The 24,652-nt window shown below is 54.2% G+C and overlaps 10 protein-coding genes across 10 annotated transcripts; 4 read left to right on the top strand and 6 right to left on the bottom strand.

The window, feature by feature from the left end:
* Positions 1–871: 871 nt before the first annotated feature.
* Positions 872–2,445, top strand: BO66DRAFT_318434 (MCT family MFS transporter; the record flags this gene model as incomplete). The annotated part of the gene is made up of 2 exons (XM_025643601.1): positions 872–1,087; positions 1,141–2,445. 2 exons carry the CDS (start codon positions 872–874, stop codon positions 2,443–2,445), a joined length of 1,521 nt encoding a protein of 506 aa, XP_025505878.1.
* A 132-nt stretch (positions 2,446–2,577) lies between these two features.
* On the bottom strand, positions 2,578–5,934 carry BO66DRAFT_36626 (exosome catalytic subunit DIS3). Its single transcript, XM_025645246.1, has 2 exons — positions 5,656–5,934; positions 2,578–5,587 (listed from the first exon to the last, which is right to left on the bottom strand). Exons 1-2 carry the CDS (start codon positions 5,849–5,851, stop codon positions 2,679–2,681), a joined length of 3,105 nt encoding a protein of 1,034 aa, XP_025505877.1. The 5' UTR covers positions 5,852–5,934; the 3' UTR covers positions 2,578–2,678.
* A 150-nt stretch (positions 5,935–6,084) lies between these two features.
* On the top strand, positions 6,085–7,234 carry BO66DRAFT_369911 (carbon-nitrogen hydrolase family protein). Its single transcript, XM_025645399.1, has 5 exons — positions 6,085–6,158; positions 6,231–6,323; positions 6,378–6,661; positions 6,721–6,799; positions 6,857–7,234. Exons 1-5 carry the CDS (start codon positions 6,147–6,149, stop codon positions 7,211–7,213), a joined length of 825 nt encoding a protein of 274 aa, XP_025505876.1. The 5' UTR covers positions 6,085–6,146; the 3' UTR covers positions 7,214–7,234.
* A 117-nt stretch (positions 7,235–7,351) lies between these two features.
* On the bottom strand, positions 7,352–8,300 carry BO66DRAFT_390173 (uncharacterized protein). The gene is made up of 2 exons (XM_025646944.1): positions 7,802–8,300; positions 7,352–7,691 (listed from the first exon to the last, which is right to left on the bottom strand). The coding sequence occupies exons 1-2, from the start codon at positions 8,059–8,061 to the stop codon at positions 7,604–7,606; spliced, it is 348 nt and encodes a 115-aa protein (XP_025505875.1). The 5' UTR covers positions 8,062–8,300; the 3' UTR covers positions 7,352–7,603.
* A 248-nt stretch (positions 8,301–8,548) lies between these two features.
* Positions 8,549–10,410, top strand: BO66DRAFT_390172 (bifunctional ATP-dependent DNA helicase/ssDNA endodeoxyribonuclease DNA2). The gene is made up of 2 exons (XM_025646943.1): positions 8,549–8,634; positions 8,715–10,410. Exon 2 carries the CDS (start codon positions 8,778–8,780, stop codon positions 10,398–10,400), a length of 1,623 nt encoding a protein of 540 aa, XP_025505874.1. The 5' UTR covers positions 8,549–8,634; positions 8,715–8,777; the 3' UTR covers positions 10,401–10,410.
* Positions 10,411–14,355: 3,945 nt separating this feature from the next.
* BO66DRAFT_369903 (ribonuclease P protein subunit p40) lies at positions 14,356–16,224 on the bottom strand (the record flags this gene model as incomplete). The annotated part of the gene is made up of 7 exons (XM_025645398.1): positions 15,837–16,224; positions 15,645–15,789; positions 15,515–15,577; positions 15,345–15,446; positions 15,137–15,283; positions 14,683–15,046; positions 14,356–14,611 (listed from the first exon to the last, which is right to left on the bottom strand). Exons 1-7 carry the CDS (start codon positions 15,978–15,980, stop codon positions 14,356–14,358), a joined length of 1,221 nt encoding a protein of 406 aa, XP_025505873.1. The 5' UTR covers positions 15,981–16,224.
* Positions 16,225–16,595: 371 nt separating this feature from the next.
* On the top strand, positions 16,596–18,364 carry BO66DRAFT_345412 (WD repeat-containing protein). The gene is made up of 3 exons (XM_025644548.1): positions 16,596–16,945; positions 17,054–17,366; positions 17,436–18,364. Exons 1-3 carry the CDS (start codon positions 16,827–16,829, stop codon positions 18,123–18,125), a joined length of 1,122 nt encoding a protein of 373 aa, XP_025505872.1. The 5' UTR covers positions 16,596–16,826; the 3' UTR covers positions 18,126–18,364.
* A 1,040-nt stretch (positions 18,365–19,404) lies between these two features.
* Positions 19,405–21,567, bottom strand: BO66DRAFT_318033 (putative C6 transcription factor Prf; the record flags this gene model as incomplete). Its single annotated transcript, XM_025643586.1, has 5 exons — positions 19,405–19,704; positions 19,754–20,245; positions 20,307–20,826; positions 20,886–21,168; positions 21,267–21,567. 5 exons carry the CDS (start codon positions 21,565–21,567, stop codon positions 19,405–19,407), a joined length of 1,896 nt encoding a protein of 631 aa, XP_025505871.1.
* A 510-nt stretch (positions 21,568–22,077) lies between these two features.
* Positions 22,078–22,385, bottom strand: BO66DRAFT_36562 (uncharacterized protein). The gene has a single exon (XM_025645219.1). It carries the CDS (start codon positions 22,298–22,300, stop codon positions 22,139–22,141), a length of 162 nt encoding a protein of 53 aa, XP_025505870.1. The 5' UTR covers positions 22,301–22,385; the 3' UTR covers positions 22,078–22,138.
* On the bottom strand, positions 22,124–24,015 carry BO66DRAFT_345407 (mitochondrial 54S ribosomal protein uL2m). The gene is made up of 2 exons (XM_025644547.1): positions 22,644–24,015; positions 22,124–22,572 (listed from the first exon to the last, which is right to left on the bottom strand). The coding sequence occupies exons 1-2, from the start codon at positions 23,757–23,759 to the stop codon at positions 22,471–22,473; spliced, it is 1,218 nt and encodes a 405-aa protein (XP_025505869.1). The 5' UTR covers positions 23,760–24,015; the 3' UTR covers positions 22,124–22,470.
* Between the last annotated feature and the right edge of the window lie 637 nt (positions 24,016–24,652).

Below are 24,652 nucleotides of genomic sequence, written 5' to 3'. Positions count from 1 at the left end.
GTTAGCCCCATTTCCTTCAGCTGTGTCCCGTGATCGGATGCTGAGACGATTCCCATTCTAGTAAGACCCTTGAGTTGCCAGCCAGAGCCAAGTAGGTAAATTGCCCAGCATGATACGGAGTACGGAGACAACCTTGAAAAGATACAAACCTTCCGCAATCTTCCGTGTGAGAGATACTTAGCAGCAGCCATGCTTCATGACAGCGTACAGCCGCACGTGGCTCTCGGCCCATTCTTTCCTGTCTCCAGAACATGTCTGCATCATTGACAGCCTGGAATTGCGCAAGTTGCAACTCTAGAAGTGAACCCCGGATTCACATCGTCGAGGTGGAGCCTGGAATTGATCTGGAGCTGCTGTCATCACTCATCAGTCATCACCCCCAAACTCTCTCTGACTGGCGCAACCAACCGACGCTACTCGTCTCCTCCCCGGACTCCGCACCGGGTCAATCGGCATATCAGGTCCCCTTTCATAGAGCCCAGCTGCTCCTCTTCATGTCTGGGATTTACTTTTGGCCCAATGATGGGCTCTTTTCGAGTCGGACAACTCGCCGACTGATGCCCGTTAATCGTTCTTGACTGGCTAGAATCGGGCCCAAATCTCGTTAGTAGAAGGATGGATCAATGACACATCGTTCGCTTTAGCCTCTATCTCTGCTTGACTCCTCCCCTTCGTCCTTCGAGATGCACTTGTTCTCCTCTTCCTGGCCGTCTGGTCCACTTCTTCATGGCCCATGGCTGGGATTGACACGCATCTGGGATAAATCCGCACTGCGCTCTGCATCGTGAACTTGATAGAAATCAACCAACGAGGTCCAACCTAAGACTCGTTTTCTCGGAACTCTATCCTTGCAGGCTGGGTGGGATTAATCATGGCAGATAATGCTCCAATCGACACCATTCGTTCACAACGACAGGATAGCGATCCGAATCTAGAACCATCGTCTGATCTGGATAATCCACAACTGTCTGCCCCGCTGGACGCAGAGTCCAAGTATGAGCAAGACGTTCCTCCGGATGGAGGATATGGCTGGGTCTGTGTTGCCTGTGTGTTCTGGATCAATGCCCACACCTGGGGCATCAACAGCGTCAGTAGTCGTCATTTATATGGGAAAATCCGACGGCTGACCAACCAATATAGAGTTACGGCGTGTTTCTCTCCTACTACCTCTCCCATGATGTGTTCCCTAATACCTCCGCTCTCTCCTATGCCTTTACTGGTGGCTTGAGTATATCGTGCGCGCTTCTCGTGGCCCCCGTGGCCACGTACCTTATTCATGTCTTCGGCACGCGCTTGACCCTCAACCTGGGTGTGTTCTTTGAGACGCTCTCGCTCATCGGGTCCTCATTTGCAACCCAACGATGGCACATTTTTCTCAGTCAAGGTGTCTGTTTTGGCTGGGGCATGGGCTTTCTCTTCGTCGGCACCGTCGGTATCATCCCGCAATGGTTCTCACGGCGCCGTAGCCTGGCCATGGGGATCAACGCCGCCGGGTCTGGCCTCGGTGGTCTCATGTACTCGCTCGCCGTCGGCACTATGATCCCTCGCCTAGGCCTGCCCTGGGCCTTTCGGATCCTCGGCATCATTGCCTGCGTTGTCAACCTGGTGTGCGCCAACCTCCTGCGCGATCGCAACAAGGCCGTGGGCAGCCGGCACCAGGCTTTTGCGCTGCCGCTCCTCAAGCGACCGGAATTCCTGCTGTTTCTGGGCTGGGGTGTCTTCAGCATGCTTGGCTACGTTGCTCTGCTCTTCAGCGTCGCCAACTTCGCCCTCTCCGTGGGCCTGACCTCCCACCAGGGTAGTGTGGTAAGCGCCCTTCTCAATCTCGGCCAAGGACTGGGCCGCCCCTTCGTTGGCATGTTCAGCGACCGCCTCGGCCGCATCAACATCGCCGCCTTCCTCACATTCCTGTGCGGTCTTTTCTGTCTCGTCATCTGGACGTTTGCGCGCAGTATGGGCGTAGTCTGCTTCTTTGCTGTGCTGGTCGGCACCGTCTCTGGTACCTACTGGGCGACCGTCGCCCCCGTCGCGAGCGAGATCATCGGGCTTCGGGATCTGCCCAGCGGATTGAGCATCACTTGGCTGGTGCTGGTGCCCCCTTGCACCGTGTCGGAGGCGATTGCCCTGCTGTTGCGCAACAATCACGCTGGCGACGCGGCGTATCTGCGCGTGCAGATCTTCACTGGTTTCATGTACATAGGCGCGGCTTTGTGTCTTTGGCTAGTCCGGGGGTGGAAGATTAGGGAAATAGCGCAAGCAGCGGCCGAAAATTCGCCGATTGATTCGTCTCCTCAGACCGGGGTCAAGGATACCCCCGGGGGTTCCAAGATCGAAACCGGTGCGACGGAGATGAACCACCAGGTAACAACTCGAGGAGTGTCAAAGTCGCACCTTTGGTCTCCGGTCGGCTTGTTGCGTGGGATGGTGTCGTTGCAGAGAGTATAGTGTGGAGAATCAGTACCGAGAAGGGGGAAGAGTTAAAGGTCGAAGATGTACAAGATCGTAAGATGTCGGATATTGTTACACCGCATAGAAATTTTAGATTGAACACAACTAAATCTAGTACAGTCATCCTACGTGCGAGACACCGGTAGACGCCCGAATCCTCTGATATTATGCCAGTCATAAATCGATAGATAATTTCACTTTCCCCCCCCTTGTATTGTGTGTTAGTTTGTTCAAGCGCCTTGGCCCAAGATCAAGATGCGGACTCTCCGCTTCCCAGCGCCACGACCGCCTTCCTCCTTGACGGAGCTGACGTTGACATTGACCTTCTGGAACAGCTCGACGGAGACGCCGTGCGCCTGGTCGGCGTCGCCCTTGTCCGAGACGCGGAGGGTGTACTCCTCGCTGTCGAAGTCGCTCTGGCGGCGGACGACGAGCTCGCGGCGCTCGGCGACGGTGCGCAGGGCGGCGTCCTTGGGAAGGACGAAGTCCTCGAGGCGGACGACGCCCTCGATGCCGAAGCGCGGCACGAAGACGACGACGCCGTTCTCGAAGACGCGCATGACGTAGCCCTCCTCCTCGATGCCGCCGTCCACCCCGTCGGCGGCCATCTTCTCGCCGCGGGCCTTGAGCGCCTGGCCGACGTAGTACTCGATGCTGGCGCGGCCGGCGAACTGGGCGTTGCGGTGGCGGTAGTTGATGTTCCGGCAGATGTCCTCGAGACGGTTGCGGGTCATGACGCCCTCGACGACGGCGCGGCCGTCTTCGCCCTCGTAGCCGATGGCCGAGGCCAGCTGGCGGTGGACCAGCAGGTCGGCGTACCGGCGGATCGGCGAGGTGAAGTGCGTGTAGATCGGGGAGGCCAGGCCGTAGTGCCGGAACTCGGATTCGGCGTGCGCGCCCGCGACGAAGTACTCGGCCGAGGTCATGCAACGCGTGGCCAGGATGCGGACCAGGGTGTTGAAGAAGGGGTTCTGCGCGTCGACGCAGCGGTCGAGCGAGTCGGCCAGCGCTCGCGAGCTGGACACGTCGAGCCGCAGGTCGCGCTTCTTGGTGAGCTGGTTGATGAGCTCCTCGAAGTTCTGCGGGGGCGGCGTGGCGTGCCGGCGGAGCATGGCCGTCTGGGAGAAGGTGCTGTAGATCTTGGTGGCGACGGTGATGTTGGCGTGGAGCATGAACTCCTCGACCAGGCTGTTTGTCTCGAGCATCGCCTTGGTCTTAACGTCGGCCAGCGGGTCGCCGACCTCGTCATTGTCCGCCTCGATCCGGACTTCGGGCGAGGCGAGGTTCAGCGCACCGGCGTCCATGCGCTTCTGGCGGAGGATCTTGGAGAAGCGCAGCAGGGTGCGCATGCTCTCGGTGAGTTCGTCGGTCTGCTTCGGGTCGTCGATCCGCTTTTGGGCCTTCTCGTAGCTGAAGGCCTCGCGGGACCGGATCACCGACTTGGTGAAATCGGCGGACACAACCTCCGCGTTGGGGGTCATTTCCCACAGGACGGAGAAGGCGTACCGCTCCACGTAGGGTTTCAGGGAGCACAGATCGGTACCGAGCAAGTGCGGCAACATGTCAATACGTTTGTCGACAAGGTACACCGTGGTTCCACGCTGCGAGGCCTCGAGGTCCATCGCGTTGTTGGGCTTGACAAAATGTGAGACATCGGCGATGTGAACACCGACTTCGAAGTTGCCATTCGGCAATGGTCGTGCGTGCAGAGCGTCATCGATATCCTGACAGCCAGGGGGGTCGATACTGCAGATAAGAAGGTCTCGAAGATCCCTCCGCCCCTTCCAGCCAATGTCGTCTTTGCTCGCGGGCACTCTCCAGTCATGACCCTCCGCAGGGAGGCAGTCGAGGACGGCCTTGGGGAAGGGCTTGTACTGAACGTCATATTCAAGCAACAAGGCCTCCGTCTCGGCTCCCTTGGTTTCCAGTTCTCCCAATGACCGGATGAAGTGTCCAGTCGGGTATCGTGAATCGCGGTCCCAAGCGTCAATAGTGACCAGGATGCGTTGGCCTATGAGATCGGCAGCTTGTCTAGTGCGCAGTCTGATCTTTGGCACACGCTTATCCATGGGCAGAACGAAGACATTTTGCTGTCGTCGACTCGAGCTGGTCTGGGAACCTGCTGATCCTGAATCGACATGACCGACATATTGCCGCCAGTTCCGCTTCATCACTCCAACAACCTTGGCCGTTGGCTGTGGTCTACCCTCTGAGTTCTTTCCATGGGCTTTCTTGACTTCCTCCTGCAACGCTTTGCGCTCTCTTTCAGTGACAACCGCCTCGTTATCCTCGGCATCTGGGTTGTCATTCTTGGTCACAGCTTCCTCGTCCACAAGCTTGGTCGATGGTGTCTTCCATTGATCCTTAGGCAGCACTTCAATCACAACGACATCTCCAGAAATAGCTCGGTTGCTGTTGTCGCGGCCAAGGATCAGTAGAGGCTTGTCAAAGGCTGGAACGTTAACTGAGCCCTCCAAGTAGTTGTACGGCGAAACGTTGAAAACACCCTGGTGCAATGTTCCCGCCCTCAGGCCCGTCTGGAGTTTCGACATGGTGTAGTATTCGGGGTAGAAGAGCTCGCCGCGTGCGCCCTTGGCTTCTCTCGCCTCCCTCGACTCGTTGATCATGTCCAGTAACCTGTCGGAATCCTCCAGACCCGAGACGTAATCCGTCAGTGACAGCGCGGTAATGTTCTCTTCCTTCGACTTCCGCAAGTTCTCCTTGTCGTCGGTAATGACCACGATCGCCGGGATCGAACGCTCCTTCTTGGCCTTCTTGGCCGTCGACAGCAAATGTCCCATGTACCACTTCGCCACGGCTCGAACGGCTCGGTCATTCCGGTCGTTGATCGACTCGTCGGGGCCACGTCGAACATGAGTCTCCAGGCGGAACTCGTTAAAGAACAGATAGAAGCGCTTCTCGTCGGTTTTGATCAGCGCAAGCAAACGGTTGTAGAGGGGGAGGGACTGGTTCCGCAGCTCCTCGAGGACGGTCTGTAAAATGATGACATCGTAGAAGGCTCCGGTGTGTTCGAAAAGATCCATTCCATTCAGCAGCGCATTTGTATCAGGAACGAGGTAATGGCCACGAGGGAAAGCTTTGGTGCCCGCGGGTTGTTCGGAGAGGACGAACGGCGTAACTAAGAGATTAATTCGTCGCATTAGCCAGTTTCCACCGTCAATCAAGGGCCGCAGGTCTCTTGCTCACTGTTTCCATTCGCATCCGCAGGCGCAACTGACGGACACACCGTGCAAAGCTTCGACGAGCATGGAATATCCTGTCTCAGATAGAGCTCGCGAACGATCTTTTGCACCTTCCCACTTTTCGTGGACCGGACGAAGATTTTGCTGGTGACATTTTGAGCCTGCGGGTTCGAGGAGAGATCTCTTCGTAAGCTCTTCATTCTGTCTGGGTCGCAACTGCGCTTGTGATCAGCGCTGTGTATCGAAGCGACAAAAATGTTAGATGGTTGGTTGGTTGGTGGTGGCTGTCGGCGGAAATTCGCCCAGTTCTGCGGATTTGAAGCGGGATGGCAATGTCGGCGCCCGGATCGGGAAAGTCTGCCGACGTAATTGCGGGCAGCATCTACTAACTAAGCGATGCCGTGATAAGAAGACATATTCCATCACTCTCCCACTTGACGCATATTGTTGTTTGTACTTGTCTACGAAGTTTCAGACTCTGATAGTCGGCTGAATATGGTTCTTGCAGTAGGCTCTTAGTTTGGCTCTTTATGTATTCAATCGCATCACTTCACTGATACATGTGCCTTGATGCTATAGGCTGTTGGTCAACTATGCTCGACTGCGAGTCTGGCAGCCAATCTGGCACAATGCCAAACGCTGGTTCGCAAAGCAGCTGCAGCTGGAGCAAAAGTAAGACCAACGAGGATACATTCCGATACTTCTTGTTAATATAAGTCATACCAGGCGTTGTTTCTCCCCGAAGCCTCAGATTATATTGGTTCCTCGCCTGCCGAGACGATATCTCTTGCGCGCTCCGTGCAAGATAGTGAATTCGTCCTAGGTCTACAGAAAGAGGCTCAACTAGCCAAGCTTCATATCAATGTCGGAATTCATGAACCGGCATCCAATGATAGGACGAAGAACACTCTCATCTGGATCGATGATAAGGGTTCCATAATACAGCGCTACCAGAAGGTTCACCTGTTCGACGTCGATATCAAAGGCGGCCCAGTGCTGAAAGAGAGCGCGTGGGTGAATCCTGTAGTTGCTGCTAGCTGAACCCATCTCACTGACATTCAACGTACAGGAGTGTTGAAAAGGGCATGGAGATCTTGCCGCCATTCGAGACGCCCATTGGGCGCGTGGGCTTATCTATCTGCTTTGACGTAAGTCATATGCCGTTACCTTCGGATCAAGTTCATCTCGACTGATAAACTTCACAGTTGCGCTTCCCCGAGCTCAGTCTGGCTCTCAGGCGACAGGATGCCCAGATCATCGCCTACCCATCCGCCTTTACGGTCCCCACTGGTAGAGCGCACTGGGAGACACTTCTGCGGGCTAGAGCTATCGAAACTCAGTCATATGTTGTAGCAGCTGCACAGGCAGGACCACACAACGAGAAGCGCGTCAGCTATGGCCACTCGTTAATTGTGAATCCGTGGGGTGAAGTGGTAGCGAGTCTCGGAGATGAGTATGAGGAACCGCAAATCGCTGTTGCTGACATTGACTTGGAGCTTCTTGCGAAGGTCCGAAGAGAAATGCCCTTACTCAGACGTACGGATATATATCCGCAGGTATAGCCCTCGAAAGCAACCTTGTACAGAAGGGACGGCCTCACATCTATTTGTCTACCAATCGTTGAAAGCATGGTCCACGGCTGAGAGATTTCCTTACCACTCGTAGAAGGTATTATAATGACTGCATAACTTGATTGTGATCAAAGAGTCTTGATTTATTTTCTCTTCCGCTCCTAAGTTCATAAAGCGAGCCAATGAAAGGATATAAGACGACAAGACACACGCAGGTAACAGGAAAGAAAGGAAAGAAAAGCGAACAGTGAAATGGAAAGCCCTGTCTAGGATCGGACCGGAATGTGCCTGATAACACGTGTAACCATTCAATCAACAACCGTCTTCCACGCCCGGCCAATCTATGTACAAAGTACAAGGGAGAAGTTGGACTAGTGCGCTTTACTTGCGCTGGGCCTTGTCGGGGTCCTCCAAGATGCCCTCGGCCTCCAGCCGCCGGCGAGCCTCCTCGAGAGCCCATGTTTGTATCCTGAAAGTAACGGTCAGCAAGGAAAGAGCAAAGTGACCCTGTCAGCATAGCTCCGTGTGACAAGGAAGCTAGCGGCGGAGCCTGGGGAAATGGGCGAGGGTTGGACGCACGAGGTGTCGGGCTTGAAAACATATGCGACGCCGGTGACTAGCAGACTGCCGATGAATCCGTAATACCAGATGTTCTCCCAGCCTTCCTTCTGATATTTCTGGCCAGGCTTCAGGCCAAAGAGGTATCCAGTCGGGGGATCATAGTGGTCACCGTGGTCGGCGGCACGGAGGTTGCTGCGGGTCGAGAAACCCTGGACATTCTGAGCCCGGAGGGCAGAGCACCGGGCGCGAAGGCAAGACGACAATGGGCGAGCAGACATTGTGAATGTGGCGTATAACTGTTGAGGTGTAGGGAAACCTCAAGCTGGACAAGATGGGACAGGCGGTGGCGGGTGAGGATCCCTGTCTGAGGCGATGAAGCAGGGGCTGATGGCACGGAGCACCGAGTTCAACAATCCGGTCGACCAGCGATGGTAATAGTCGGGTCAATTGAGCGACTTCGAGATCGAATTCTTTCGTCGGAGCGATAGGAGGAGCTAGGTGGAGGGGTGACGAGTCGGTCGAGCGGTTGATGTTCAGAAGCCGCAAAAGGCCGATGACTTGCTGGGGTCATAGCCACTAGTCCCAACTGGGCAAATTTCCTGGACCGCCTTTCTGCCTGGGATTACAGGCAAAAACTCCATAGCCCACAGATACACCTGAGGCAGGAACACTCGACGCGCGACGCGTTGAGGACTAATTAGATCGATCGGCTTATCGCATCGTGCGTGCATTTGAGCTGCCATTCATTACACATGCATTTACCAAGTTATGTTGAGCCTGTTTCGACTGCTCCAGTTCTTGCCCTCTTCTACCACTTTACTCAGCAAGAATCTATCAATTAACCATTGAATGTAGGTACAATCAACGACTTTGTTTCCGCGCCATCCATCGTCATCCAGCGCTCCGCTCCGTTGCTAAAGATATTGTACAGACTTCCGTGATCGCGATGTCGGCTTAATCTCCGACTCCACGATCACAACCAGCAATGAACACCATGAACAGACCCCCAGGAGCGTACAAAATCTCTTCGCAGTCTCGCTCGAAATTGAACGCTTTTCGATACAGCAAAGACGCACAAAACCCAGAGAAGACCCCTCAGAAGACGGCAACCACAGACCATGCCAACAAGGAGAATCAAACATCGTGGCTGAATGGTGTGGTGGAAAAACAGCAACCAGAATCGAAAATCAACCCACCTACGATCGAAGTAACTGAATCTAAGCCTATCAAAGAATGTCCCCAAACACCAGGAAATCGAATACCACTCGCAGATCTAATCAGCAATGCCGAGGATGCTTTCAATAGTGCCCCGGGGCAAGAGTTTACGCCTGAAGACTACGTCACCTGGCAACATGTCCCTGCGAGCTCCAATGCCGATCCAATGTCGCAAACACCTGCATTGCACGGCAAGAAGCGTCGCCGCAACTCGTCGCCAACGAGCTCCCCCTTGGCCGCAACCTCGAAAAGCAAGCGGAGAGAATCGATTGACTTGCCAAACGACCAATCCTTGATCAGAACGCCCCAGCATGACCTTGCCACCGAACTATGGAACAACTATGTGGGCAAGTCCCTTGCCAATGGTACTGGCGAACTTGCTCAACCACGATTTGCGCATTTGCTTTCATCTTCCCCACAGACACCTGTGTCAGCCCGAACAGGCCGAGGCTCTTCCGGGCTGAGACGGTCGAATAGCTGCAATGCCGAATGGCCTACTTCCAAGGCGAAGCGGAGAAGAGTCGATAACGAAAGGTTCGGTACGGGTCGCAGCATCTTCTCTAGGACAAGGAGCAATGTCGTCGATTCGGGCAACAATCAAGCCTCTAACCTCAGCACTCTCGTCAAGCAGATGGAGAAGACTCTGCAAAAAGTTCCTGAAAGATCATTTGCGCCGGACTCTTCTCCAGTCCCAAAGCGCGGTAACACATCCAAAAGTCATCTGGCGTCCCCAACAGAAGGCAGAAGTCCTAGCTGCTCTCCTAAGAAGACCGAGGACGCGATTGTTCCCGTTGGGGCTGAGACCGCGCCGCAGACTACAGAATTTGTCGACGAGTTGTCTTCGGACTATGGAGATGATGACTTCGATGATGACTTTCTTGAACTTGCAGAAGCTTCAATGGATCCTTTCGTGGATCCCAACCCGTCGCGCGATGTTGCAGAGGATATTCAGCCTGCCACGTCGACATCAATGCCGCCGAATGGAGGGGCTCCCCTCCTCCAGAAGAGGGTGACTTTTGCTGCTACCAGCACAGCCACTTCAAAAGTGGATGCGACCATGACAAATGACAACGAGTTCGAACTTAACGGCGACGAATTCGATGATGACTTTGATGATTTTTCCGACAATATAGAAGATCTTCTTGCCGAGTGTGATAAGGCGCCAAGCGTGAAACTTGCAAGGCCCATACCCAAGGGGCCAAATGTGCCGGAACAGCCACTGTCCGGCACTGGACCTCAGCGCTATTTTGCATCCGCAGTTGGATCACTTAATGAGACGAAAAAGGACCCTGACATTTCCTCTGGTGATGAGTTTGATGATGGTAGCTTAGACATGGATGCTATCGAACATTCTATGAGGCAATCAGGAGTAGATGGAACGGATCATGTTTGTCTCTCCTAGTGAATCAATGCTCGTTATCAATATGCTAAGTATGCCTACTCTAGAACCTTAGAAGTCGACAAGCTATCAAGCGCTATTTGATTGTTGAAATTGCGGAGTCAGCGTATACCAACCCCAGAGGACGTGTCCAACCCGAACAGGTCAGCCCACCTGCACGCCCTCAATGCCCCCACCCATTATTGACACTATAAACAGGTGCTCCTTGTACAAGCTGAGCGGGCCAAGGAAGACAAGAAAGTGCTTATTCTTCGGGAGTCATGGTTCGATAGCCCGTGTACGAAGGAATCCTATATTCACCTGATCGGAGAATTTGACGCCAGGGGTCAATGCGTAGTTGACGATACTGCTAACATGGTGATACTTCATCCGGATCATCTGGTATCGGCGACTATCGTGGCCGACTCGATCACTTGCCAGCGTCGTGCTGCTCTTCAGGAACGCATTAAAAACACAACCGATGTGGGAAAAGCACAGGTCTTTGGCAACATATTCCACGAGCTGTTCCAAGAAGCTATCAAGGTTAACCGATGGGATACGGCTTCGTTAAGGCTACTGGTGGAGGATGTGATCGTTAAGCGGATTGAGGATCTATACCTGATTCGCATGACTGTCGCGGAAGCCGTCGAGTATGTTATGAGCAGAGTTCCAGGCGTGCAGGATTGGGCAGAACGCTTTCTCCAGCCGAAGCCAAGCGTGAGTGCAGTCTCCCTCCGACCGAGGCGCAATACTGACAATTGATCATAGGGGGAATCGATCGTCGAGGATCGACATAACTCCAAGCTTAGCTTGAGTATAAATAAGCTTCTCGAAGTTGAAGAGCATATTTGGTCTCCGATGTACGGACTCAAAGGTAATATCGATGCCACGGTTCAGGTTGCCTGTTCAGAACAAGGGCAGGACAAGACATTGCTTGTACCTCTCGAACTGAAGACGGGCAATAGAGACACAAACCAAGCTCATCGGGCTCAAACCGCACTTTACACACTGCTTCTCTCGGATCGCTATGGTAGGCTGGAACACCTATAGATTTTCATGTATCCTGATCTTGAATCTGACCGCTCACTATCCTTTTGCTAGACATCGATTGCACATTCGGCTTATTGTACTATCTTGAAACATCGAAGATTTTCCGTATTCGTGGCATCCGCCATGAGCTTCTTCAAATGATTCAACAACGAAACCGTGTGGTCGGGTACATGCGCCAAAGAACCCAGCTGCCTCCAATGGTCAAGAAGGCCGCATTTTGTAACAAGTGCTACTCGAAGACAGCTTGCTTCATCTACCACAAGCTTGCTGATAACGGTGATGGAGAAACGAGTGGTCTTGGTGACGATTTCGTTAAAGCTACCCAACACTTGAATCCACAGCACCAGGAGTTCTTTAAGAAATGGGATGAATTGTTGACAAAGGAGGAACAAAGCATGATCAGGTTCAAACGCGAGCTCTGGACGCTCTTGAGTAGTGAGCGCGAAGCTCTCGGCCGCTGCTTTGGCAATGTTGTGATCGATCCTGATCATAGCTATGAAGATAAGGATGGACCCAAGATCAACCGGTTCCGATACACTTTCCGCAAGAAGCAAGCACCTCCGGGTTTCTCCTTCACTGAATCCCAGCTGAGCATAGGCGAGCCCATTGTGGTTTCCGATGAGAGAGGTCACTTTGCGCTTGCAAATGGTTATGTCGTTCAGGTCAGCGCGAAACGCATCACTGTTACGGTTGATCGAAAGCTCCACGGCAGGACGCGGATGAAGGGCTTCGATGCCGAACACAACCAGTCATTCAAAGGCATCATGGAGATACTCGGAAAAGGTGTCTCTTCCCCGCCAGTCGAATTGGACGAAGAAACTGTTTATCGCCTAGACAAGGACGAGTTTAGTAACGGCATGGCAATTGTCCGCACAAACCTTGTTTCCATGATGGAAAAGGACCTTTTCCAAGCCAAGCAGTTACGAAGACTGATTATTGAGGGTGAAGCCCCCTCCTTCAAACCCATGGAGTCTGGCTATATACTCCCTGGTGTTGACAAGGCGAACTTGAACATCGACCAGAAACAAGCGATCGACAAAGTCATGAGTGCCCGAGACTATGCGTTGGTACTTGGGATGCCTGGAACAGGGAAGACGACGACCATTGCCCACATAATTCGCGCATTAGTCGCGCAAGGGAAAAGTGTTCTGCTCACCTCTTACACCCATACTGCTGTTGACAATATTCTGCTGAAGATCCGGGATGATAACTTCCGCATTCTGCGGGTCGGGGCTCCTACGAAGGTGCATCCAGATGTGCAGCAATTTGCCGACCTCGCGGCCATCCCGAAGAAAACTATTGAAGAGCTCAAGGCTTCGTACGAAGAATCCCAGGTGGTGGCAACGACCTGCCTCGGGGTCAGCCACAGCATCTTCAGCCAGAGAATCTTCGACTATTGTATTGTGGATGAAGCATCGCAGATCACACTTCCTGTGTGTCTAGGCCCGATCCGAATGGCAAGGACTTTCATCCTTGTCGGTGATCACTATCAGCTACCGCCGTTGGTGCAGAACAAAGAAGCTCAAGAAGGGGGTCTTGACGTCAGTCTTTTCAAGTTACTTTCCGATGCCCATCCAGAGTCGGTCGTCAACCTTGAGCATCAATACCGCATGTGCGAAGACATCATGCTTCTTTCCAACAACCTCATATACTCAGGCCACCTCAAGTGCGGTACCCCGGAGGTTGCAGTACGCTCTCTGAAAATCCCCGATATCAACGGGATCAAGCAGCATCATCATGGCCAGATCCCCCAGTCTCCAAATATGAAACAGATCTGCTTGGGTACAAGCCAAGGCCGCTGCTGGCTGCGTGATCTCGTCGATCCGTCCGCCAAAACCCGCCTGGTCAACACAGACACACTTGCCGCGCCTGCGCTGGACGAGACCAACGGCTCCCGCATCGTGAACCCGACCGAGGCCAAGCTCTGCACCCAGCTGGTGGAGGCGTTCATCTCCTGCGGCATCCCTGCACGGAGCATCGGCGTCATCACATTCTACCGCAGCCAACTGTCCCTCCTCAAGCTCAACCTCAGCCGCTACCTCCCGGACCTCGAGATGCACACCGCCGACAAGTTCCAGGGCCGGGACAAAGAGATCGTGATCCTGAGCTGCGTCCGGAGCAACGTCGACAACCACGTCGGCGACCTCCTCCGCGACTGGCGCCGCGTCAACGTCGCCTTGACCCGCGCACGCACCAAGCTGCTCGTGGTCGGCAGCAAGAGCACCCTGCGCGACGGCAACGAGCTCCTCGGCAAGTACGTGAAGCTGGTCCAAGACCGCGGGTGGATCTACGATCTGCCGAAGAATGCCCTCGAAAATCACCTCTTCGAATCCGACAACTTCATGGGCTCAACGCAGGCTTCGTCGGTGCATGGAAGAGTAGCAACAACGCCGAGCCCGACCAAAAATAACTCCCCTGTTTCTGCTGGTGCTGGTGCTGGTGGCAGGAAGTCCGGCGTCCGCAAACCGCTGAGTCCCGTGCAGGCACGACTCACGCCCCAGGGTCTGAGGAAACCGGCCAAGAAGGGGGCGAAATTGATGAGCGGCAACAAGGTCCTTGGAAATCGACCGGTTCTGCAGGATGTGGTCAATGACCTTGTCGGGTGATTGAAATGTGTTTTTGTAATATGCATTGGTTTATCGGGAGATATCATCTGGGCGTTGGGGTTTGTGTTGGGTATGATTTATGGAATGGGGGGTTCAGGAATTGTATTGGGAAGTACTGGTGTTATTTTCCTTTGAATTTCTTTTTGGGTATGATGTGCTATCACCTCCTCATCATTGGCATGCGTCAGATATCGTAGTGTCATTCATCTCTATACATGCAGAATAAACCTTCTTGTCTGAGTGTACAGTACAATTCTCCAACACAGGGGGGTATAATCAACTACACTCTTCCAACAGGTATCCAGAAAACCAAACCCGCTACGTTACTGTAGAACCGACGCTCCCACAAACTCCCAACTGACAAAGTGCCGCCCCAACCGCCGAGCAGCCGCAATCGCATCCTTGCCAACCTTCTCCTCATCCTCGGGCCCCGAAGGCGCAGCAGCAGCCATCGTCAACGCCGGAAGCACCAAAAGCGAATACCCATCCCGAGCCTCGACCGCCTCCCGGCCCAGCGCATTCGCTGAGATGGCGAACCAAGCGGATGCTGCCGCGGAGCCACCGGCAGCCGTCTCCCGCCTACCACCATGGTATCAGTAGTCGGTTCTTTACAGCGAGTGGAGGAGTGGGATGATCCAGAGAAAACGCACAGTAGATGAACCAGCAACCCCACGATCCATTTGGAAGGGATCAGGCCGCGCCACCGTAGCGACACGAGGTCGGTGGGTTGGGCCTCGTCCGCGTCCGGCACGCTGTAGCGGCTCAGGTACGGGTCCACGTCGTCGGCGGCGGCGACGCGCGGCGAGCCGAGGGAGACCATCGCCAGCCACTCGGAGACCTCGGTGCATTGGTTTTGCAATTCCGCTTGGTGGGTAGCGGCCGCGGCTGCGGTGGAGGAGTCCTGAAGTTTGAGGGTGTCGAGAGGCGGGACGAGGATTTGCGGGTGTTCGGTGATGGCGGGCGAGCAGGGGAGGATTTGCGGGTGGTTGCCTTTGAGGGATAGGTCGTCTGGTGCTGGTATGTTAGCTTTGCGGAGTGCTGTATACGTCGAGGGTAGGGTTCAGTTTTGGGAGAAGGGTAATGGGGGTTAGGGGTAAGGGGTACCGTCGGCGATGCCATTTGTCTCTGATGAAAGATCGAAGAAGAGCCAGGCTACGGACTGGGTAAGGACGTTTTGGAAGGCCCACTCGATCCGCTTGAAGCCCTTTTTGCCGTGGAGCATCGATGGTAAGCGGAGGTTGAGTTCGATGACTGGTTCGAGGGTTAGCTTCTGTAGTTGGTTGGCATTGGAAAGAGGGGGGGAGGGGCGTACTGTATCGCTCTTTTGCGTGTTTCCTGCCGCCGCTGCGGATGGGCTTTCCTGTCAAACCGGTCCGCTCGAAGATCTCCCTGCTGAGCTCGAGTTTCAAGATGCCTGGGGATCTGGTTAGGGAACTTTGTTCATGCGTTGGACTAGATTGAGCTGCTGGGAGGCGGGGGCACCATCTCGGAGCGTGAAGACACTGTCTGAGCCTGATCGGCCCTCCGATATCATAAGAATGTTTCCTGCGAAAGAAAGAAGTCAGCACCATCAGGTCACCGCTGAGTGATCTGTGAAGCAAGTGAGGTGCACCTTTCTTGATGTAGGTGCTGAAGAATTCCGTCTCCAGTAGAGACGACAGGGACATGAACACCCGCGCATAGCGGAGCTTCTGTAGTTTACTGTCCAAGGATGCTTGGATGGTTGTGTATGCCTCCTTGGGTAAAGTGAGTTCGACCTGGTGGCATTGTTAGTAAGGCTCTATTGTATTGTGGGCCGACATACAGTATGGACGAAAGGATGGCCCAGAATGGCCGAGAACGGGACTTTTCTTGTCGGTGGCTGTTTAGGATCGATGAATGGCGGCAGTTGTCCTAGGCTGGTGAAGCACTTTTCGCGCCTGGACGCATCATCGTTGAATTCTAGCATGACGAGGGGAGAGTTACAGAGACGAGTTGAGAGCGACTCTTGTTGTTTGGCCTTGGAATTGCTCAATACGTTCTTCCTTAAGCACGACTGAAAAAAGTTCGGATGCGATCCAGCCCGGAGAGTTTTATTGGTACCACGCTTCAGTTTCGCTGGTACACAAGATCACAGAGATAAACTGCTATACTGCTATACAGCACCAATTAGTTGTACCAGTAGCAGTGAGATCAACCTGAAAGTATTGTACCGTGGCTATTTTGTACTATTAGTTGGGGATCCAAGTATATCTCATGGAGAAGGGATTCAATGGCGTTGCCGGGTCACCTGACCTGATTCCGCTGTGGACTATCGAGTACATACGAATGGGATTGTGTAGGAACTATGTTGACAGAAAGGAGCTTGTCGATGGTCAGTAGCCTGAGATGAGCTAAAATCCCTGGGTTTCCCTGCGATTAGATTAATAGTGAAGAGCACAAGCTGCAGTCCCAAGTACATAGACTGCATTCGCATACATACAATGAGACAGCTCCGGGATCCGACCAATCACCGAGATGCGTAGGAACTGGAACTCCGCGTCGCGGCACTTTCAAGCTCACTTTCCAGCTTTCCATCCTCTTCTGCCAAACCTCCCACTCTCTCAATTCCATTTAATCTAGTTCAACTGAATTCCGCAGCCCCTTTCCTGATCGCTCCTCTGATTCCGTGTGTGAATTCCACTTCAACCTCACCAACCACAAACAGCCCCTCGGGGCTTCTCATCGGATTGGCAGCCCGCCGCAATCGCAAATCTGCCAGTGCCCGCACCGCAGCAGCAACCACAGCAGCACCGCAGCACCGTCCAATCGCGCAATGGCGCCCCCTCCTCCTCGCCGGAACCTACTCCCCAAAGACCGATTTGCCTTCAACTTTGGGAGTCTAAAGACTCAGAATTACCATGATCCTGTTGCGCGTGGACCGGGATCTCATACGTGCGTGTTCCGCTCCGCTCCCCCCCGCGACGACGACATGAAGCAATAAAAGCATCATGGATCCAGAATCCCTACTGATACGAGCCGACTGCGGTTGAACAAACACAGTATCCGAACAATCGCCTGGAACCCCGCGGGCCAGCTAGTTGCAACCGGGTCCGCCGACCGCACCCTCCGAATCTGGAACCCCGAGCGCTCGCAAGTCAAATACTCCACCGAACTGCGCGGCCACACGGCCGGTATCGAGAAGGTCGTCTTCAACCCCACACGGGACTCGGAACTGGCCAGTTGCTCGACGGACGGTACGGTGCGGTTCTGGGATGTGCGGTCCAAGACATGTGTGAGCCGGCTGGACGTGGGCACGGAGGCGTTCACGCTGTCCTGGTCTGCGGATGGGGGCACCCTTATCGTGGGAAGAAAGGTTGGTATAGCCCTGCAGCTGCAACAACAACATCCACCTCGACTTGCTGACGAGTGCATCGATTCTTAGGACGACACCCTCATCCCCATCTCCATTGAGTCCCTCTCCACGCCGACGCCGACGCCCACCCTCCTGACCGACAAACCCCCCGCAGCAACCACAACCACCCCTCCCACAAGCATCTACCGAGCCCTCGAACCCCACCAACAACCCGTGCAAACCAACGCAACGACCTTCTCGCACCACATCGCCACGGCCGCCGCCCCGGACCTACACCTCTTCGCGACGACGGGCGAGGGGACCGTCAAGATCCTCTCGTATCCGAGCTTCTCCCTGCTGCACACCCTGCACGCGCACACGTCGGCCTGCCTGTCCATCGCCCTGGCGCCGACGGGCCGCTACCTAGCCGTCGGCGGCAGCGACGCCCTGATCTCGCTGTGGGACACCACCGACTGGATCTGCCGCCGCACCGTCTCCAGCAGCAACGGCGGCGCCGTGCGCGGCGTCAGCTGGAGCTTCGACGGCCGATTCCTCGTCGGCGCCTGCGACGAGGTCGGCTGCGGCGGCAACGGGCTCGAGGTCTTCCACGCCGAGACCGGCGAGTCCGTCTACACCGTCCCCGTCGGCGGCAACGCCAACTCCGGCATCCCCGCCGTCGCCTGGCATCCCTCGCGGTACTGGCTGGCGTATTCCACCACCGCCGATGGCAGTGGCCATGGTGGGTTGAGGATCGTGGGGGCCGCTGGGGGGAATCTGTAATTGCAAGGTGTTGTTGTTTCTGCTGCTGCTGCTCCCCCGGCAAAAGATGAATCTTATGATTTTGTGTTTGTCGAGAGACAATGTATGATGTCCTCTCCACCGTAGAGGGTTATGGTGTGCAACCCTGGTGGTCATCCATTTTCAGGCGTTTTTATGGCGTTGTTGAGGCAAGTTTTGCTGGTTCTGGTCGCATATGGTTCTTGGATGCTCTCTTTTGCATTTCTTCCCCCCCCTTTCTTATAATTACTAAGTGCGGGGTGAATGCCACAAGTCTTACCATTTATAAAGTATGGTATTTTACGAACATGTAGGACGCATTGGCTATATTGATTCTTGATATGGATGATCTCATGGGGTATGGTATGTCCAAATGCTAACTCAACTCGATATCCCCCCACCCTCCCACATATCAATGAATGTACAATTCGTGAGTCTCGTGATGTTTCCCGCCCAGCGGCTCTATAGTGATTGATCATCATTCTTTTCTGTTCCAAATTCGCATATGCAAATGGGTCGGATCTCTCAAGGCAGAATATTCGGATCCGGGTAGGCATCCCAGTTCGTGGTCAGAAGCTGCGCCCACTGGGCCTCGCTGAGACCGTCCAGACCGCCGGACATGCTGTTGTCCAGGGTGGAACCATCGAGCCCAGAGAACGCGAGGGCATTCATGTCCCACCGCGGGACCCCGGCGAAGACATCGGGATACCCAGCGCCAGCGTCGAGTGGGATCGCCGGATTGGCGAACATGAGGTTTGCTGCGGTCGAGTTGGTGTTGCAGGCTGCCGCAGCCGAATCGAGGGAGCTGGCTGGGGTGGCGATGAAGCTGTTGTTGGCGAGTCCAGGCGGCTGCTGGGGACTGAGTCGCGTGTACGACGAGGTGGCGGAGGATGAGTGAACATCCGGGGAGAGCGAGTCGGTGCGCAGATCTACACTGCTGCTGCCGCCGCTGTAGTCGACCACCACGGGATGGCTCAGGTCTCGGTCGGGGGTGTGGATCTCGTCTCCGAACGTCGGGGGCTGTTGTTGGGTGCGATGTCTTTTGTGCCGGTGGGCTACTGCTGCTGCCGCTGCGTCACTCAGCGAGGGGTTGGCTTGGCGGACTTCGAGGCGGATCTGCTGCGCGACTGAAGAGGACCGGGAGCTGGAGCCGCAGCTTCCTTGCGATGCGTCGAAGGGGTCTGGGTCGGGCTGGACTCGTGTTTGGCTGACGTTCAGTAGAGATGAGTCGCTGGAGTAGCGTCTCTCGGTGAAAGCCTGGGGAAAGGAGGCCAATTAGCACTCAATGATCCTGTGAGATTTCAAGGAAAGGGACGGAGCTTACCGCGTCTCGCTGCAGACCCGCTCTCATGAAGCATGCTTTCTTCGACTGATTGAAGTCGGACAACACCGTGCCTGCCGTATCGAGATCCAGCTGAAAGATAAACGATTCCGCAAGCGGGTTCTTGGTCTTCAGTAGGTGAAGTGCGGAGAAGACGAATTGTAAGGATGAACGGGCGGCCGAGTCGTCGGGCCGGAATTTCAAGTATTGTACAAAGACGCGTGCCGCAACGTAGACGCAAAAGGGTGTGAGGACATTCATCTGAAGATGCGTTAATGCCAAATAAGTTTGAATTCGAACTCGGACTCACCTTGCTGGGATCGACATGGCTGCTCAACCTCAAGATGTTCGAGATCTGCTCCGCAGCCAAGATACATCTTCTCTTGCTTTCGGTGGCAATGGGCCCTGGCATCTTGTTCTTTTCCGCTTTGAAGATGGCCGCCTGGTGGAGACAAATGGTGGCCGTGTGGATGGCCATGTTACAGAAGATGACGTTGGGGTCGGTTGTCCCGACGGATAATCGCAGATGAGAAGGCATGGTGAGAGAGAAATGGAGCAAAATGTTGTCATGGGACCTGTGCCGCTGCCAATAGACCCCATTGAGGTCGTGATCGTCATCGTGTGGATTAGGCCGATGAAGGTGGGCAAGGTTCTTGCCAAAGATGCTGGCCATGAAGGCCACACCCCCGAAGGCAGACAGGGTAGGCATGCCCTCTCCCGCGTGCGCAGCTTCTAGAGAAACTGTGTCTTGGGGCTGGTTCTTGAGAAAAGCCTCTTCAGAGGCTGGTAAGTTAGTCAAGACCTGTGGGGTCATGTCAGTTGATAGTTCTCTTTCAGCACACATACATTAGGTCGCAACTCACATCTCTGTCGTCGAAAACGACAGGCCACCCAGTGCCAATGCTCGCAAACCGGTCGGCACAATACGCCATCCAGAACACCCGCCGTCGCTCCTCTTTTTCATTCCAGTCTTTTGCAGCAGTCAATGTTTGCTTCACATCGATACCTTCCCCATCGACCCGATTCAACCCTATCATGATAGCCAGCCTTGCGGCTTTCCCAGAACTCAACCACGCTCGAGGGAAGAACATCATCTTGAACTCGTAGGTACAGATGAGCACCCAAGCCTGACAGTGACCTAAAGACACCGCATGTTCCCCCAGCCCTTTCAGTTCGTCCGCCTCGGCGTATTTGCGGGCTCGCTCGTAGAATACCGAATGCAAGCTGGAGTATTTGTCGCTGATGGATGCCGCGTGACTCCACATAATATATTGCAAGCACAACGGAGGTCGTATGCTGGGGCCGAGGCTCATGGCCGCCAGTAGCCTGGGACGATGTAGTATGGGAATCCCAGGATGGATTTTCTCGAAGTATATCTCATTTCTGTTGGAAATAGTGAGAAAGTGAACACGGAAGCAAAAGGCGATGTACTGCAAACATACAGCTCATCAATAATTTCTTGACTCGGAAGAGGCTCCTCCAGGCCAAGACTTATCATCTCCATGCCATAGTCCGGGGAGTTGGTCGGGCCAGCTTGCTGGAACGCCTGAGCGGGGAACGGGTCGGAGATTCGATCATGGTGTTGCTGAAACTCGCTCGATTCATTAATGATAGAAAGGATCTCGGAGATGTCGGTTGAGTGGTTAGTGACTGCGCCGGGGAAGCCACTCCCTTGGTCTAGTGGTGGATTTGTCTTCTGGTTCTTCAACAGGTTCTCGACTTGCGCTGCACGTGGGAAGTGGAATGTCAGTATGGGAGGGGCAGCTCAGAAACTGTACGCCAGCCAGGCGCCAGAAGGGTTGTGTCCTCCGGAGTTCACGTACCCAATCGCGCTTCCAACTGTTTCACATAACCTCGTTTGGGCCCGCTTTTCTTGCGAACTTCGTCGAAAACGCATTCATGGCCGAGACGGGAGCAAGTGCCGCAGCTGGGTCGCTTCCCGTCGCATCTCAGCTTTCGCCTCCGACAAAGTACGCAGGCAATGCGCTTCGGACGCGGTACATAGTGGCTGTCTGCATCGCTGTGTCCGGTCTCGTGCGTCGTAGAGGGAATCTGCAGGTCCTGCGAGGATGACGAAGGGTGAGGATCGGAGAGATGATGTGGGGGGCGATTCGAATCTGTCATGGCCGGAGGCGCGTGCAAGGAACAAGCAAGGAAAGGAATGACGCAGAAAGAGGAACACACAGCGGAACCGGTCGGAGGAGACTGGCTCTTGGTTCGCAAGACAAACAAACGACTTAGGGAATGTAGTAAAGTTGGTACGGCATTGACTTTTGGTTAACGATAGAGGTCAAATGTCGCTGTCAGTGTGAAACTATCGCTAAGTCAGCAGGAGGCTTCTAGGCGCATCGTCGATTCGAAGTCGTTCCTGGTTAGTAACTTTTGGCCACCACAGGGCGTTTGTGAGGGTGGGAGTCGATGACTTTTGGCCCTTAAGCTGATCTGGAGAAATTCTTTGCTGGAACTGAATGCAAAATGATTCTTTTAGAGAAACATTTACGAGATTCAACCCACTGAAAGCCGTTCACCAGGGATCGATTGTTCTTCGCTCACGACTCGCGGAACAATAACGGCGACCATTATTAAGATGAGCAAGGACCACCTTCTCTCATTGGGCAACGCCATGCTCATCCTACATCAACCTGGTACTGAATCATTAGGACGTAGCCTGAAATAAAAGGTAATCTTGGATTTCTTAACCATGTAGCAGTAGTAGTAGTAGTAGTAGTATACAAAAACAACGCCAGAAAATATGAGGGTGGACATTTCCATATGACCCGGACGGAAAGCAGTGTAACCAAAGTAGATATCTAAAACCCTCGAGGAAAAGCCATGCCGGAGACGAAATAAAGTACATACAACCGAATGCAAATGAGAAGCGGCCTTGAGCAAGTGAATCAGAGCAATCTGACTGTGCCCACCCCAGCACCTTTCCCACCGAGAAGTAGAGTCACACTTCGAACATAATGCTTGCCGCATGAGGGGAAATCGAGGGAAAGGTAAAACAGAATGTACATGATAGATCGTCTAGCTGTATCCACGGCGACGCTTGCCCTGGTTGCGAACTCTGGGCACGACGACGGCCTTGTTGATCTTCCACTTGGGACGAGTCTTGTAACCGGATTTCGCCTGTACGAAAAGAATGTTAGCCAACTAATCGAGTTGAAACAATCCGGGTATATTGATTGAGGAATACATACCGGCATACCCCAAGGACTCTTGGGATCCACGTTACCCTTGGACTTACCACGTCCACCACCGTGAGGGTGCTCAGCGGCGTTCATGGCGAGACCACGGACGGTAGGACGAATGTTCAGCCAACGAGAACGACCAGCCTTTCCAAGCTGTCTGTACTGGTAGTTGGGGTTGCTGGCAACACCGATCGTAGCACAACAATCCTTGTGAATCAGTCGGACTTCACCACTTTGTAAGCGGATCGTGATGTGGGAAGCAATGCGCTCCCGCTTTTGCTTTTCGTTTTGAGTCATGCGCTTGACCTCAGTTTCACCCTCCTGATCCTTCCTCAGGTTCTCCTCGTACCGGGCCTGTTCATCACTACCCTTGGCGATGACCGTGGCAAAGGTACCAGCGCTACGGCACAGCTGGCCGCCCTTGCCGGGACGGAGACCGACATTGAAGATCAATGTACCAATTGGAATCATGTGCAGAGGCAGGCAGTTTCCTCTCCACGCGGTTCTAGCGGCCAACACACCAGGATCCACAACCCCTCCCATGCTCTTCCAGAGTTCTTCCGGAATTCCGGCCATGTAGCTCTCGACCACATCACCAGCTCTCATCCCATCGGCGGCAAGAATATAAGTGAGCTTCCTGGTCAACTTGCTCCGGACGAGAGCAATGTGAGCGGAGCGACCGGGGTCATGTTCGATGCGCTCCACCTCGTGCGGGCCTGGTGCGGCGCGCGCAAAGTCGACCATACGAATACGGCGCTTGTGACCACCACCACGATGTCTGACCGTGACTTGACCCGTGTTGTTACGACCACCCTTGGCTTGACCTCGTTTGGGGAAAGTCAATCTATGCACGGGACGTCCTTTCCAGAGGTGATCGTTGATCGGCCTTCGCAAATGTCTAAGACCGGGTGTGCGGGGTTTGTACCTGCGGACCTGGATACCGGACTGTTCACGCACGGGCGGAGGAGCAAAGGTGATGTTGGGATCGAAAGCTGAAGTGAGAGTCTCACCAGCGGAAGGAGTTCCGGTTTCGCGGGCGGTGGAGTATGCTCGGGGTGCAATAGCGGAGGACAGGCATCTGAAGGGCAGGCGCAAGCCCGTCAAGGCCATGCGGGGTTGCAGCATGATGAGAAGAAGACTCCGACGTGGAGTTTGAGGACAGACTAAATGGTCAATGGATCGCAATCGGGTGTTCAGGCTAATGCCGCAATGGCTATCTTGAATATAGCGGAAAATCGAGGTAGAGGATTAGTGACTGGGCATTCTCGTTCAAAAAAAATCGATAAAAATCCGGCACAGAGCAAGTGGATGATGAAGACCACGTCGAGTGACACCACCGAGACAACACCCCGCTCAAGTGCAATTGTTGTGAGAACCCGGGGATGATTGCAGCACTTTCTTGTCCACCCGGAACAAAAATGTCGAACATGGTTTGGACGGTGTGGCTTGGCCGCATGGTCACCTGATGTTCTTCCCACCGCCACAGGAAGATGGAGCCACTGAAAGATGACTAAGCATAATATAGCACCGGCACGTGATGAGACCGCGACACGACAGACAGATAGAGTAGGTTGCCGTAGTGATGGACTAGTGTTTTGGCGGTCGTGGCCGCGCAGCATCACGGTCGAGGTCGCGACGGGCGTCTTGGAGGCCAGCAGGTTCAGGTGTCTTTCCTGCCTTGGATGAACTCAGGCATCAACCATGGAAACTGAGATTGATGGATGACGCTCTCTCCGCTCTTCTCGCTCCACCACCATCACTAGTAAATACAGCAGGTTATGCACTCTCTCTTCTCCCTGACCGTATCATCGGTACCATTCCTTACCGCACCTTCGCACAGGCCTTTTGCAGAGCAGTTACGTCGGTCATACATCCACTTGACACTTACATACACACATACTCCGTACATATATCGATCTTGAGCCGCCCTTCTTTGCTCCTCCCCTCTTCCACCCCCCTTTCTGTTTGCTGTTGTAGACTATCCCGTACCTCTCTTTCTTTCCTTCCTCCCCCCCCCC

The sequence above is a fragment of the Aspergillus aculeatinus genome (assembly GCF_003184765.1).
Source record: "Aspergillus aculeatinus CBS 121060 unplaced genomic scaffold BO66scaffold_13, whole genome shotgun sequence".
Classification (NCBI taxonomy): Eukaryota; Fungi; Ascomycota; class Eurotiomycetes; order Eurotiales; family Aspergillaceae; genus Aspergillus; species Aspergillus aculeatinus.
Note: the sequence above shows the minus strand (reverse complement) of the source record. Positions and strands in the feature narration are given on the sequence as shown.